The sequence below is a fragment of the Elaeis guineensis genome, chromosome 8 (assembly GCF_000442705.2).
Source record: "Elaeis guineensis isolate ETL-2024a chromosome 8, EG11, whole genome shotgun sequence".
Lineage (NCBI taxonomy): Eukaryota > Viridiplantae > Streptophyta > Magnoliopsida > Arecales > Arecaceae > Elaeis > Elaeis guineensis.
In genome coordinates, this window is record NC_026000.2 from 124540000 (window position 1) to 124556823 (window position 16824).

Sequence of the window (16824 nt, forward strand, 5' to 3'; positions counted from 1 at the left end):
CCATAATCAAGAATCGGACAGAAAATAAGAGTCTCCTATTCTGATCAAATTTTTTTTAAAAAATTTATAATGGAACTGGCAAGCCCTGCTGACTTCACTCCGAACCGGATCCAATTGCACCAGCTCTTACAGTATATGTTGGAAATTTAGGACTTAACATTTTTTGAGAGCTATTCCTAATCCTGCAACGAGGATCAGTTTTTACCATACGAGCTTGTATATTAGGATCTAGATGCTCTGGAATTTATTCTTGCTAATGGATTCTCTCCTCTTCCTATAGACGCAGGCATTGCTGAACCATGTAGATCATTTATCTTTTGTTTATTTTTGCTTTATTGTTTGATATTCTCTCTTTCTCGTACTTGTGCATTTTGCTGTTGTAATTCCACAGCTGGTTGCCATGTACCAGTAGTCTGGAGGCATAATTTCAGAAAAAAAAAGGTGAAACCATAGAAAAAAAAGGGAAAAGTTGCCTTTCTAGTGCGCAAGCTCTCAGCTGCTCAATCACATTAAAGAGCAAGCGATTTCGGGTTAGTGGAAAAATAATATAGAAGACACCAGAATGCAGTCCAAAAGAAATGATCAGACTCCCTCCATACTCCTGCTGTCGGATGCAACATAACTTATTTGGCAATTTTCCAAGGAATTACTAGTCTCGATCTTTAGCAACCTTAAAATTCCCTATTGGTACAAGATTGGCATGTAAATTTTATAAGAAGGATTAAATTTCCATGCCATCTTAAACGATACATAACAAACACAGCCTGTTCCTTGTAAAAAAGATTTTTCTCACCTTATTCTCCTACATTTGCACCCATCTCCACACTTTCTGGGATACAATTACAACCTTTAGACTATAATTTTCCAAGGAATCATATTTGCTAGTGCTCACAACTGAGATCGCCCCACCTAACATTGTACTTGGAAGCAAGGTAGTGTGCACCAACCGGCCCTCGGCTCCCATAAGGATAAAGCTCGGGAACTATCTTTTTCTCCTCCAACTCTTTCAGCAATGGAGTGAAGAGTGCCCAAGCAGCATCCAGCTCATCAGAGCGAATGAAAAGCCTCCGTTCCCCTTCGATGGCATCAAGCAGAAGCCTCTCATAAGCATCTGGTATCTCTTTTGAATACCTAAACCCAAATTCAACATGTAAAGAAACAAATGACTTGCCTTAACCAATGAAATAATAGAGTAAGATTGCAGTGAAATCCTAATATCATCACTAAATGAGGGCGCATTGGGATTACAGAGTAATTTTTTTCATAAACAAATAACAGATTGGCTAAAGAATTTGGACGCTATGCAAAGTGTTCAGATTTGAACTACCATTCATTCCCTAGTTACATATCCTTGAGGTTGGTAGCTTAAATTTCAAATATAAACTAATTTGAGAAGGCATCGGGGTTTTATATAACAACTCTTTTACGTAAAATCCCTCTCGTTATAGATTAGTTGCTCATAGAGGCTCTTCTTTTATATATTTGCAAATCAATATCTCTCTTATCTCATAAATACCCCAATAAAAGCCTAAAATTAATTTTCTATTAGCCATAATAAAATGTTTATCGTGTTTCATCACATTCCTCCTCTCAGCTCATCCATTTGGAGCTTCTATTTGGTGAACTAGATTTCTTCTTGATGCTGTGGCTTCCAATTCCGAGATAGAATCAAGAGTTTAATGCTAGTAATGTTGGCTGTAAGGAGCTTGAATTCAACGACAACAATGTTGAGAAGTACCAGCGACACAGTAGTTAGAAGTTCCAAAGGGCCAAGCGAGGGGAGAAATAGTGGAAAAATGCAATAACTATTATATTATAGCTAATGAAAAGTTTATTTGGCATCCTGTTGGAAAACTTTGATATAAGAGAAGCCTTACGTCTCTTTGAACAAATGCAATAACTGTTATATTATTGCTAATGAAAAGTTAATTTGGCATCCTGTTGGAAAACTTTTGATACAAGGGAAGTCTTAATCTGCAAATAGATGTAAGTGGTCCTTGCATGCAATTAATATATGGAGGGGTTATATCAGAAAAACGTTTTACAAAATTGGCAGAATAAAACCTAATCAGCAAAGGCCCACCCGATCACCCTCTCCTCCCACAACCAAAAAAAGAAAAAGGAAACAAAAAAAAAAAAAAAGAGAAAAGGCAAAAGAAAGAAAGTATTCCATTTAATTATTCTGAGACAAGAAAAAAAATATGGAACAAGATAGAAAGAGCAGTTATATGATTGAAGTCAGGTGAATTTTTATTATATCAGTTACTCAATATAAACTTGTGCACGTACCTTGCTGCATAGTGCAGATTCAGATTACTTCTATCCAACCTCATCCCCAAACCAGGGATTTTGTTATTGATTTTTAAGTAGATAGCCTCATCAGGTTGCACCCGGATCACAAGCTCATTTGTAGCCCGATCAAGGTCTGTCCCAAAACTCCTCTTGTATAAATTACCAGGAACATGCCTGAACTGTACTCTAATCTCTGCTCTGCATCCATAAAGAATTTCCAATTCTTTACCGATATCAAATCTGGTCAGAAAAAGGCAAATGGGCATAAAAAGAACATACCGCTTAGTATGCAATGCTTTTCCAGCCTTCATAAGAAATGGCACTCCATCCCATCTTGCATTATCTATGAAAAGGGCAGCAGCAGCAAATGTTGGAGTCAGGCTGTCCTTGGGAACAGTCTTATCATCTGTGTATGCCGGGTATGTAACGCCACCCTTTGTGTGGCTTTTGTATTGCCCTATCACCACATTTTCTAGTTGCAATGGCCTCATAGAGCGGAGAACTTTCACCTGGCATACATGGAACAACTCATTAGCACAGCCAGTTATAACATAAGCTAGGACAGCCAACAACCTCTAGTTGCCAGCCAGGCTATAGGCTTAGCTATCCATTGTGACAGACGTGGATTTGGATTAATTCCAAAGGGCAAAAATTTGTAATTCAGCAACGTTCAGGAAAAACAGAAACAGAATATGAAGAAGATTGAAGACAAAAAGGCAGAAACAGATATAAGACGTTAAAAAACAACCAAAAAGTTAAAAGAATCAGAATAATATGCCTGCTTCAGGAAAAAAAATGTACTATTCTTAGAAATTGCTAGAAGTTCACAGAAGTTTAATTTTCCAATAGGTATGAGAAGTTTAATTTTCCAATGGGTATGAGCTTGACAACAAATATATCATCAACAAACTTAACAGTAATTCCAGAATTTCTTTACCTAAGTAGATTTTGTTACTTGGAGCATAACAAATATATGACCTAGCAAATAAACTAAGCACTCAGCACTGCACATCTTTCAAGTTCAAAGATACCTTCTCATTTCTGATATCCTCTGCATCCAAGCTGACAGGAGTTTCCATTGCAAACAATGCTAATATCTGAAGCAGATGATTCTGCATGATGTCTCTGATGATACCATAGTTATCAAAGTACCTGGAAAGAAAAACATAAAAACAGATACAGGCTCGTTAAAAAGCACCAAATTCTCATGAAAATGAATGAAGTTTAAAGCTTATATTTGATAACCCTACCCTCCCCGTCCTTCAGTGCCAAAGTCTTCAGAAAAGATTAACTGTACATTTCTTATATACTGTCTTGACCACAGAGGCTCGAAAACAAGATTTGAGAAGCGAAGAACAGATAGGTTTTCAACCAGTTCCTTCCCCAAGTAGTGGTCAATTCTGTAAAACAACAAAAGTCAGTGACTGTGGGTCCTAAAAGAAACACCTAAATTTATGTATTACATTACCGGAAAATCTGCTCCTCCACTAGGTACTCTTTCAGGCCCCGTGTCAATGCAGCTGAAGATTCAGAATCCCGACCGAATGGTTTCTCAACTATCACCCTCGTCCAGCCATTTGCAGAAGAAGCTGACTTGCTTGCACATTTTACCACATCTATAAATATATTTGGAGGTATTGATAGATAGAAGAGACGGTTTGAAAGCCTTCCAGCCTGCATAGATACTCGCAAGATGAGTAACATGTTTCAATATTCTTTCACATCCTTTTCTACTCAATATCTTTTGGAAACAAGTTGTCAAATGAGAAAATTATATGTATATGGTAGAATTGTTTTTGGTTAAAGCTGATTGATAATTAAGAAAAGGTGTACATGTCAAGCATTGTTTAACTTGATGGTTAGAATTTTGTTTTTTTTGTGATATAGCCAGAACTACCCAATGAAAAAGCATCAATTCAATTCATCAAAGCATATAAGGTACATATAACTGCCAAAGAGTTGGTTAATATGACTTTTATTTCTGAACAATTTAATATTATAGAAACATGCATCACGAGGATAAAAGTCCTCACAGTTCACACATATTTCTTTTTTGGTCTTTTGGTTATGACATCATAAAACTAGTGATGGGGGAAACAAGACATAAGAGAAGTCAGAATGCTGGATTTCTTCGATTAAAGTGATTGTTTTCCCTACAACTAGTCTTTTGATACCAATTTCTAGCTAATGACCAGATAACCCATTTGAACTACTTTCTTATAAAGGATGATGAAAGTTATAACAATATCTCAAAAATATCCCCCAAAAAAGGCTTCACAACAATCTGTTTCTCAAAAAGTGACAGAATGATATGTAGAAGTTTCCAATTATTCAGCACTTGCAATCAGGACTCCAGCCGCAAGTGTTGACTAAGAAACAAACTACTGCATCATTTAAGGCCAATCTATACCTTAGTAATGATTAAAATGACATTTTACCAAAACTATATCAGCAATAGGCATTGTGGTGAGTAAATCTACCTATATTGGCATTTTAAGTTTGCCAAAGAGAGAAAAAAAAAAAAAGAAAAAAAAAAAAGAAACCTTTCGTGTATCAGTATTTTTACCATTAGTAAAAAACTTGAGAGAAATAGATACTCATGGTAAAGCCAATGAACCCACTCTGAAGTCCTATCATGTAAAGTTGCAATGCCTGTTTATGGTGACAAAGCATCATCTAGAATTCTTCGTCTCTAATAGATCCAACTTCCTTATTTCAGCATTAGCAATATATTCAAAAGGCTATTCGCATAATGAAACAACAAGAAGTATATGTCACTTCCATATATTTATTGTTAGAATGAATATTCAAACAGTAGAAGTCAATTGTACCAAAAAAAAAACAGTAGAAGTCAATTATCAAAGTTGGCAATAAACTGTGGACATACTGTGAACCAATATTTAATGCACTAGAATGATTTTATAAAATAATATACTGTATGACAATTTCTATTCCTGAAGAAGGAACAAAGACATACTCAAAGAACCAAGCTTTGTACAAAGACAATTATCGAAAACTGTGAAGAGCAGTTATCTTGCACATAACAATGATGAAGTAGGTCTAGGCTCTCTTTAAGAAAATTTATCGAAGAAAATAAATCCCTGCCACTGGCCTAACCGTCCTTTAACCATCAGAGCTCATTGGCCATAAAGTATATTCCTTTTATTTTATGGTGATTTTATCCTCAGTCCCTGGCCCATCTATAAGCATGTACAGAAGGGTATAGTCGTATCGATGTGCATGGAACAGGAAAATAGTATTTAACAAATACCACCAGGGACTAAAAGTTAAATGAACATGGCTGGGCCATATTACATTGGTTTAGGTCTTTGCAAGCATCAAGTTCATGGAAATAGAATATCATCAAATTATCACAGAGATCTTTTGCATCTTATTGTTGAAATCAAGCTCAAAGATTCTCTAAAAATGGTTATACTTAATAAGTTTTGGCACGGCTCGCTATCACAAAAAGATTCATTAGAAGCGCATGTCTTGTGTGTGATAACACCATACGATCCAAAAATAATAGGCTTTCATTATTTCCAGCAACATTGGAACAGAGGGGAAGGTTTCTATTTCATTTTGCATGATGTTGTTAACAAGCTCAGTTACCAAGCTACACAAGCTTTTAGGCTAACATTAATTTGAGAACAAAACTAACTGAAGCAGGGGCAGTTATTACTATTGGATTGTTCTCCTGGAAGTTATTCCTATTTTTCCTAGCTAATTTTTCTTATTCTTGGTAATAATTTCTGGAGTAATTAAATATGGAATTGCTACAATAAGGGTTGTTCCTATAACAAGACAAGGTTAATGGCATATGAAACCTTACCACATCCTAGTCTTGTATGTATTAGGTTCATATAATTATGCATTTAATAAATTAATGAACCAGGGGCAAGGGCGGTTAACTATTGGATTGTTGTCCCGGAAGTTATTCCTATTTTTCCTAGCTATTTTTTCTTATTCTTGGTAATAATTTCTGGAGTAATTAAATATGGAATTGCTACAATAAGGGATGTTCCTATAACAAGACAAGGTTAATGGCATATGAAACCTTACGATATCCTAGTCTTGTATGTATTATGTTCATATAATTATGCATTTAACAAATTAATGAACCACTAAGAAAACACAAAATGGATGCAGTGTAGATTGAGCTGCATGTGATTATAATTCAAGTATTTGCCAATAAGGTTAGTCAATTGCCTGTGGGTACACATTGTAAACAGGAATACTTTGGCTAAATACAAAATGAGAGATGTAACTAAAAATCTCATAATACTATATGAATATACTATTACGATGTATAACAATACATTATGAATTATAAATTATTTTAGTCATTTCACTGCTATCCATCTTAATATTAAATTGTTATAATACTATCATTAGTTCGTAACAAACTTATCTAAATTACATACAAAATTATTAAAATTAGCGTGATATCATAAATATTATTCATTAGTTATTTATATCATACTAATTGGAGCAGCCAATTACATCCCGGGGAACAAGCAAGCTGGCTGTTCCCAGTCTAAATTTACAAAAAGCACCCCCAAAAATCTGGTAAAGTATGGGTTATTTTGGTCATTATGTAACAGCCAATTTCTCATATAACTTGAAAATATATCAGGAGAGATTGTATGTCTACTTTCCAATTTCACCTGAAATGATGATGGGATTTTCCTCTTCTTTCTCCTGTTCTCTTCCTCCCACCACATCGCAGAGACCCTCTTGTTCCTCAACACTGACTACCCCCCATTACACTTTACAGATCAAAAACCTCTCCATCCTCCTTCAACAACAACCAATTTTTCCTTTGTTGTGCAGCCAACCTCACACAACTCGACTCTGATTTCCCATCACACATCACCTTCCAACTCTTACCCCTCCCACCACCCACAGCCCATCACCCTACCCTCCTCCGACCACTCATGACTTCCTCATCCTCCCTCTTTCCTCCCCCACCTACCACCTTTCCTCATCCCACCTGCCATCACCTTCACATCCTCATTTCTCCTTCCACCATCCACCATACCCCATCCATTCTTTGACTCTCCCCCATCCGATGACCAAAACCTCTAGTTTGTTCTTGTTTCTTTTTTCAGTTTTTTTAACTACCAAGTACCAACAGATACCTAGATGAAAATTGGATTTCCTGGTATCTAGTTCAGATTTGGCTGACTTACCACTATTAAGACCAGCAAAATTTGTCCAAACCCAATCTAACCTACCAGCAGGCTAAAAGAGTAGGAAAATTTATCAGTTCTTCTAGTGAAAACAGTAAGAGTTCAGTTAGTGGAGTTTCAATTACAAGAGGATGTTTCATGCTTCATAAATGCTTAAAGCATTGTGCATATTTGACAATTGTCAGAATGATGTTAGTATAGTCTATTCTATGATGTATCTATAGAAGAGTTTGTCCTGAATACTTTAAGGTTTTGTATAGCAATGACGTTGCAAGAAAGTCCAAACATATGATTCTGTACTCACATATGCCCCTTAAATTGTTATATCATTCAGTTTCTATTTGAGTTTAAAATTGTTATGATATGATAAATAAAAGTTGGGTCCACTTGACTAAGTTGTGCGAGAAACTGGGCTTCCGTTTGTATATTCTGTTGCCCATGCTCCATGTAAATTTTCATGCATTCTGACTATAAACTCTTGTTGAATTCGTTAAGGCATGATGTTAGACTGAGGCTGAAGTTGGATCGGATACGGATCGGATACCCGTATATCCATATCCATATTTATTTTGTCTAACGAATACAAATATGGATATGGATATTAGTCGGATGCAAAAATTCATATCTACATTTGTTTTAAATAGATATGAATACAAATCAGATTCAGGAAGGAAGGATATAAATATGGATATTTGTCGGATAATTAAACTTTATGACCACATAATTAAAGATATTACTAAGTAAATGATAAATGAAGTTAATAGCATGTTAATATGATTGTATATTTTTCTTAAAAATTAACAAGTGCCATATAAAATTAAATAGAATTACAAATAAAATCAGATATTTGAATATGGATGAGATAGTTGTCTATCCATATCCATATCCATTTGTCTTTGATGGATATGGATATGGATATGAAAATGAATATTAGTCGGATGCTTAAATTTTTATCCATATCTGGATAAATTCAAATACAAAGATGGATTCGGATGGATATTATCAGGTCCACTTTCACCCCTATCTTAGATATATTGAAGAAAAATCTGTATTTATTTCTTTTAGACCACAATGAAAAATTCTATAGTTTATGTATATTTCTTTGGCTTTATTTTCAAAAGATGGAGTCTGTTGTGTAATTACATATTAGTGGTATGCATTTTAATACTTAAAGAGCTCCTCTGTTACAACAGATCTACTACTTCCAATGTTCGTCGACTCGAAACCAAACCCTATGCTGGCAGGCCGACGGTACAAGTCGGTCGCCCTCATACTGGAGCATATTGGGCCCGAACTGATACGGAAACAAAAGCGGGGGAGGGGGAGGAGGAGAATTGGAGAGGAAAAGAGAGAGAGGGGGACGAGAGGGAGAGGAATGGAAGGAAGGTGGAGATGGCGACGATGGCCACCGAAGGGCCACGAAAGCCCTCAAAAGGCTGTTGGGGCTTTGCCCTCCTTTGAGAGAGAATAGAAAGAGATATATAGAGAAAGAGCAGGGGGGAGGAATGGACGGAGGAGAAGATGACAGAGAGGCCACAGGACCGCTGAGACCCCCATATGGTGGAAATTGACCCCATGATATCCATTCACTGTCAACACGTGAAAAAGAAATTACAAGTGAAATAGGAGTGGGTCACCCCTATTTTGACCCCATGGATGCCATGGGATCAATTTCTATCATTCGGGGTTCTTGATGGCCCTCTAGTGTCCTCCCCACCACCTTCCCCTATGTCTATTCCTCTCCCTTATCCTCTCTCTCCATCTCTCTCTCTATTCTCCTCTCTCAAAGGAGGGAGGAGCCTTGGATGCCTTAGCAGCCCTCTAGCAGTCTTGATAGGCCACCACCGACCTTTTTCTCTCCTTCCCTTCACTTCTCTCTCTCTCTTCCTCTCTTTCCTTCTCCCTCTATTTTTATCAGCATTCCGAATCGAACGCCTAAACCATACCGATAGACCGCCGGTATGATTCGACATGATTTAGCGCGATTCAACATTCCATGACTATTGCTGGTTATTTACATATCTCTAGATCTAGCATTACTTTGTTATTCTCCCACACTAGCAACTTGAGAAGTTAGGAGCTTGAGTGGAGAGAGGGTTGTAGTATTTTCTCTGAAGGTGATTGAAAAGAAAAAAGGAATTGATAAGAACTTGGTCATGGCAGCTTAGCAGAAAAATAAGTGATGTGGCTAGTGGTTGGAAAAAGGAGGTAGGAAAATGAATGGACAGTGGGAGGAGGCGGCGGCTTTAGGCTATGGTAGGTGAACGGCATCAAGGGATGAAGATCAAGCAGCCATAGGAAATTATGGAGAACCATAAGAGAAGGTGTGTGATTAGGGGAGGTGAGTTGAGGATTCTAATGGATGGTGATTAATCGGAGGTGGCGAATAGTTTTACAAAGGAAGTATAAGGAGAGGTGTTGACGGTGGTGGGATGAACGGGTGGTGACAGGATGTTATTCCTGCCCCCTTTTTTACATAAGCATAAGTACCCTCAGCCTAGAGTTATTCAAGGTAGGAGTAAGAAACTTTTGGAAAATAAGAACAGGAATAGACATTCCACAAGAAATTCATATAGCTATTTCACTTTTTCTTATTCTCAAACCAAAAGCAACCTTCGTGTCAAATAATGGCTTACAGCAATCATGATACCCCAACCTCAAACCCACCTGACGGAGTCATACCAATTAAAATCAACCCATCTTACACAAACCATCATTCTTCCCTTGCAAGTCGCAAGATGAAGTAGGAGATGGAGAGAGTATGATAAAATAAAAACAAAAAAAAAAAAAAAGGAAATGAGAGACACTTTCATCTAAAATGGGTTGGAAGTCAATATCCAATACCAAGTAAACATTACAACCTCAAAGGCATGCAAGCAATTCCTTGGTGCTTATCTTATAGCTGTTGGGAATCAAGATCCATGCAAAAGCTCACATTAAAGAAAATCTACATTAAGGCAACAATCTAAACCCAGTACAAATCTAGGTCTTCTTCGATAGTGTCATTCTGTTGGGAAATAAATGAACATTAGCCGCACATGCAAGCAAAATAATATGATATAACAAGCTTTGAACAACATCAAGATTGTATCTCACCCATGGACAATAACATGATAAATTCCATAAAAAAGTGCTTCATCCAATATATTAAGAGGTTTATTATCTGAAATGCACCACATTACCTCATGTTCTTTTAGCTTTTTGTCTAGCTCTGCAAAATTTTCCTCAGAATCATATTGACCTGAATGGTAAAAACATCTTCTTAAAAACTGATCCATCTTTTCACTACAATTCTCCCTGAAAAATGAGCAGAAACCTTCAGCATGAATGGCAAGAGTCAAATGGAGTTCCCACAACACACAGTATTACCCTTGAAAACAGAATATATTATAAATGATTCAAAGATAAGTCCACAATTAAATTTCCTAAAGCATTTCATTAGAAGTCGAAAACATAAAATTGGCTGAAGATTGAAAAAATTCACAGCAGCAATCACCTTTTATCTATTCTGCAAGTAAGTGTTCGGCTGACCATGTTTCTTAATTCAGCATCTGTCATCTTACTCCGAGCATAGCCAAAAACCGTGAAATGCTGCAGATATACAAATCTACACATTATGACATTCTAACATATTCTAATTAAAGAAAATTAAAATTTCAAGCTGGTTAGTAAAATTGACTATATAGGGAAAAATAAAAAACTTTATTAATCAGACCTCGGGGAGGCAGTCTTCATAATAAAGTGCAAATAGTGCAGGAAATATCTTCTTCTTAGCAAGGTCCCCAGAGGCTCCAACTACAGTGATACTAACGGTAGAGTCCTTCTTACTAGTATTAAGGCCTGCTAAATCTCGATGCTCCTCTGCAGATATAGCTGATGCTACACCATTTTCCACTTTCTTCAAATCAATTTCTTTTTCAGGGGAAACAGGCATAGTTGCAGCTCCTATGCAATACCAGTATCACCTTTTAGATAGGATGATATCTAAATAATGTTTTTTGCTTTTAAAAAACACTGAAATGTGAAAGAAGAAATATACAAATAAATATAATCATGGTGATTGAAAAGAATGTAAATTGTCGATCAAACATATAGAGAAGAGATAGAAAGGATAAAAAACCATAGGAATACAACATCCCCAAGAGGTGGAAAGATTGTTAACAACAAAATTAAATAATTTTCTCTTTTGAAAATGCTAGATTATCGGAAATAAAATCCAGATAAAATATAAGCAGTGTAAATTTCTGATGTAAACTAGAAGAAACATACTATACATTTAGAAATTATATGACCAAAAATAGATAAGATTAAAATGGTTCATATTATAAAAGGAAATCAACTAATTCAAGTATATTAGAGAGGCATAGGTGCCTTCTTCTACTGACAAGATTTTCAAATTTTTACTATCCTAAGAAAACCCAAGCCTTACGTACCTCTATAACCAGGTGCTTTTGGTGTACTAATTTGGATTATAACATTTTTTATCAAAGCCAGCCAGGCATCTAGTATTTTGAGAGAAGGACATGCCAGTAACCCATAAGCCTCAAATTCAGAACCTGGCTCTGCTACCAAATATTAGACATAACAAGCACATCAAAAACACCTATTCTACATACAAAAAGCTAAATTCTTTACTAGGATCATAAGTTCATCACATCATAATTCTATTTGAGTCCAGAGGCAACCTCCCCTACTAAATTGGATATAACTTTCTCTCTTTTAACATCCTATATAAAGGACTTGATTTTTTTGGTGTTGTGGCAAAAGAAGGTTGCATCCTCATAGTTCAAATTTTAACTTTAGTAATGAAGGCATAAGTTATGGACTATGTGGGTTTCCTTCTTCACAATTTTTTTTGTTGCCTCTAATTGCACATCCATTTTATTGCTAAACAGGGCATATGATGACATATAATCCTATATGGCCCTTCGTGATCAGCAGCACATGCCACGCCAATGTCTTACCATTCCTAAAGTCATTTTAGCTCTATGCAATAGGCAGCTACCATCCATATCACACCAACCTGAATGGCACCTCCACTTTACATGAATTCTAGCCGTATCTCCAACTTTCCCCCCATAGGTCTCATTAGCAACACATTTCCACCATGTCAACACCACCAATCATCCTCCAATATCTTGCCTCACACCCTCCATGGATAATGCTCTACTCTCTAAAACAATCAGTGCAATATGCGCTATGACCATTTATGATCATGTCCATGTGAACCCTATTGTGGATGTGTTGTATGATGTTTATGATGGTTGATGAGGAGTGCAGGATGTTGGAGCAGATGGAGTGGAATGCGGAGATGCAGAAAAATGTGGGTAGCATTCAACTCAAGATAGAAGCAGGGAATTTGGCAGTATGGACTAATAAGTTATCTTAATTCCTAACTACCATGAGAACAAGCTGATCATTGAGATTTGGGTATCAAATAATATTGTTTGGTGACACTGAATACTTGAGAAGCTCCCCAAAAATAAGCATCAGTTACTTATTATCTAATACTAAAGAAAGCAATACTTGGTGACCAAACCAACCCCAAGGAGCAGGAATCACAGATGCGAGAAATGAATCTAGTCCTATACATGCCAATACAATCTTAATAGGAAGGAAGTTTCTTGAACAACCCTATGCAAGGAGCTGAAAGCAATAAGTTTATGTCTTCTATCTGTGCAATCAAAATGAACCTTCAACAAGCCACCGAGAAGCGGAGTCAGTGATGGTGATAGATAAACACTTGTTCAAGTGGAATGCCAAAGTTTTGAATAGGTAAATCATGAGGCACAAACCTTCCCATAGAGTAATACTAGATATAAAAGTCTAATAAATGTCATAGATGGCAGCTAGCCATTCAATCCCAACATCTGATTCATGGTAAAACAGCATATAGTAAATACTTGAGGATACATGACATTAATCATATGTTCCAAAAGTTTTGCCATAGACTCTTAACCCTTCTCAAATTGATCTCCACTATCCATACTATAGCAGAAAACAACACCTAGCAGAAATTAAGACAAGCATTAAAAAACACTCGAATTGCATGCAGTCCCTGTAAAAAATATTCCTTTCGAAGTGTAACATTTCTCCTTTGATGAAAGAAACCCACCGTAGTGACATTGCCATCAGGTATCCATGTTCTTGGGAAGAACTTGTTTATCGCGAACCAGTGATCAAACTTTTAAGCGCAAGGTTATAAAATCCAAATCCTTAGTTCACCAAAAACAGTTCTTTCTTTTTTTTTTTTTTTTTTTTTTTGCCTCTCTTGGGTTTCTGAATTGATCCGCCAAACTCCAAGACGGAATCTTCCCCCATCATCTTCTCACGTTCCTAAATTTCTTTCACGAGAACTACATAAATCCCATCGAAATCAAAGAACATACAAAACCCAGACCGGAAAAACGAATAAAAAAATGGAGAAAATCCGACGGAATGGATCGAAAACTGACCCTCGTGCATGGAAACAACCCTCCAGTGCCGATTTCTAGGCGATTGGGAGGAAATCCTCGTCGAAAAGAAGCGCCTTGGAAGGGGAGCACGGGACGGGGAGGGGTAAGCCGCCGCCGCCACCCGCCGGCTTCTGGGCCCAGGAGAGGGGGGGAGGGCAAACCGGGAAGACGGGCATTTCGGAGAGGAAAAGGCCATCTCTCTCGTCTCTCAGGCGTCGGAACCACTGAGAAGGGAGGCGATTTGTAGGGACAGCGTTGGAGGTATCGTTGGAGCCTTTGGGACCCCCGAAGGGCTGGTCTTATTTGGCGTAGAAAAAGGACAGAAATTTTTGGAGAGAGAGAAGGGGCAGGAGGCAGATGGGCAGATGGCTGCTATATTTTAATGCGATGCAAACTGCTGTTGCTACACTGATAATCTGTACTAAGACTTGGGAGTTGCGTTTGATTTGGGAGCAGTCCCATTTACTTGTTTTTTACCTCCAAAAATGGCTTAGATCTAATGGAACAATTTGCTCATATGCCAAACGTCAATTAATTATGTATAATAGTTCATTTCACAATTAGACCAGTTGAGTGGAAAATGACCAAGCATTCAGTTGAGTTGATTTTTCTAGTAGAATTCAATTGAGTTGATTTCTAGTATAGATTTGACCTTGGTAGCAACATTTTGTACCAGCAGTATTACATGCAAATGCATGTGATATCAAATTAAATAACGATAAAAGCAAGAGTAAAGCATTTTAGAATTTAATCATTGATCACTCAAATTTTCAAATGGAGTATATTAACTCAAGCCCAACCTTGTGCTTAATAAGATTTTCTTAGGGCTTAACCAATTTTTGAGGCTAGATTTAAATACATGCATGGACCCTTCGTTTATTTAGCTATAGTTGGTTAAGCCCTAAAAAACCTCATTAAGCACGAGGTTGGGCTTGAGTTGATGCTTAATAACATGCATGGATCCTTTGTTTATTTAGCTATAGTTGTTTGGGTGTAGTTGATGTTTAATTACTGAAGTTATTTGTTTTCTTTCTATAGTAACTTTTATGGTGAGTTAGTTGTTCTTAGATCGAAATAGTTGTAAGGTTTAAAAGATCATTTGGATGGACTATTGGGCTTGAATTCTCTTCTTAAAGTAACTCGCGAGTCTTTTTATCAAAAAAAAAAAAAAAAATCCTTCTTTCTCTTCTTCTTTCTCAACTCCTTTATTACTATCGACCGAACTACTGTCGTGCTGTCACCCCATCGTCACCGCAGCCACACTACCACCGTTGACCCCATCTCCTCCTTCTCCCCTTTGCCCTCTCCCTCACTGAAACCCTTGCTGGCCACAGGAAAAAGAGAGATCGAGAGAAAGAAAGAAAGAAAAGAGAGGAAATGAGAGGAAGAGAGAGAGAAAGGAGAAGAAAAGAAAAGAAAGAAAAAAAAGGGGGAAAGGAAAGAAAAATAGAAAGAAAAAAATGGAGATCAGAGGAAAAGTCTATCTTTTGTGGAACCATTTCATTGATCGGATCCCAATCTGATTAAATCTATATCAATTCGAGACATCTGGATTCACCCTATAGTTCGATCTAAATCATGATCTAGATCGAGCATCTCCTTTTCTTTTCAGATTAGGAGGAATACGGATCTAAAGATCAGATCGTGAGTCGAAGGCTATGGTTTTTAAATCTGATTGATCTAAGACTGTAAGTTCTCTTTTATCTCTGAATTTATTTTTATATATATTTATGTATTTAAAAATTAAATTTTGTATATAAAAATTGTTAAAATATTTAGTTTAAAAATTATTAAAATTTAAAAATATATATTTATGTATGAAAAGTAATCTAAAAATATTGGATCAAGTATGGTATCATCTCTGTATGATTACAAAATTTGAAAGGAAGATGATTTTTTTATTTTAATGTTGCATGATCTTTAAAGTATATATATTTATTCTTTTATAATTTTTGAATAAAATTATTCTCTTATTTCTAAAAATGAGATGTGAAAAGTTTGGTTTGATATTATTATGAAAACTAGTATGATGATATATGAGAAATCGATTACTATAGAAACTGTGAGAAAAACTCTCTAGTCGACTATAATTTAGGTCTAGCCAATGGGATTGATCGTTGGCAATACATCAAAATATATTTCTTCTGGACCTAATCAGTTGGGGCTTATCACTGACAGAGCTAATTTTTTCGAATCTAACTAGTCGAGACTGATCATTGGCACATACTGATAAATCGCATGTATATATTTCAAAACTAGTCTCTTTATCTTATTACGGGACTAGTCATGATCGTGTGAATCAGAGCTAGTTTCGAAATAGGACTGATCGCTGGCACACAGTGATACGTCACGTATTTATTATTCAGGGCCTAGTCTCTCTCGGATCTTGTCACGGGGCTGATGGTGGCCGTAGTCATCAAAGACTAAAGGAGATTTTTGGATATTTATTAACTTGTATGGCATGTTTTAAAGAAAAAATTATCTTGTTACATATTATTGTTATATTGTTATATTGTTATATTTTTGAAAATTAGTTATGCTTGATCGCTTAGAGATATTAGTAACTTACTGAACCAACAAAGTTCACTCCTTTTCTATTTCTTTTAGATCCAGAAAACCTACGGGGCTAGGGACTGATTAGTGAGGAGCATAGGATTTAGGAAACTATTTGCTTAAGTATATTCAAATGGTTACATTTCAAAAATTATTTTGAATTTCGTTGGATCTTTGATTTATTTGTTATCAATTATAAAACTTTATTTTTTTATTAAATAAATATATTAGAGAATTTACTTTTATCATTGCCTGAGTTGAATGAAGATCTTTATGTTTTGGTAAAAGGCAAGCCTTGCATGTTCTTTAAGATCTTGCCCTAAGGAGTGTGT

At 36.3% G+C, this 16824-nt stretch overlaps 1 protein-coding gene across 2 annotated transcripts; it reads right to left on the reverse strand.

The window, feature by feature from the left end:
- Positions 1-610: 610 nt before the first annotated feature.
- Positions 611-14277, reverse strand: LOC105049718 (glucose-6-phosphate 1-dehydrogenase, chloroplastic). Of its 2 annotated transcripts, none has more exons than XM_010929454.4 (10): positions 13940-14277; positions 11200-11429; positions 10981-11075; positions 10667-10781; positions 3761-3966; positions 3543-3692; positions 3324-3444; positions 2572-2801; positions 2290-2490; positions 611-1131 (listed from the first exon to the last, which is right to left on the reverse strand). In XM_010929454.4, exons 1-10 carry the CDS (start codon positions 14133-14135, stop codon positions 882-884), a joined length of 1794 nt encoding a protein of 597 aa, XP_010927756.1. In that variant the 5' UTR covers positions 14136-14277; the 3' UTR covers positions 611-881. The 2 variants fall into 2 exon arrangements, with proteins under 2 accessions (XP_010927756.1, XP_073117949.1); XM_073261848.1 differs by lacking the exon at positions 13940-14277 and adding an exon at positions 13600-13722.
- Between the last annotated feature and the right edge of the window lie 2547 nt (positions 14278-16824).

Coding starts and splice junctions, on each gene's coding strand:
- LOC105049718 (XM_010929454.4), bottom strand. CDS start 14,135: ATGGCCTTTTCCTCTCCGAAATGCCCGTCTTCCCGGTTTGCCCTCCCC. Junction 3,445..3,542: donor GGCACTGAAGGACGGGGAGG/GTAGGGTTATCA, acceptor TTTTCTTTCCAG/GTACTTTGATAACTATGGTA. Junction 2,802..3,323: donor AGGATATCAGAAATGAGAAG/GTATCTTTGAAC, acceptor CATGTATGCCAG/GTGAAAGTTCTCCGCTCTAT.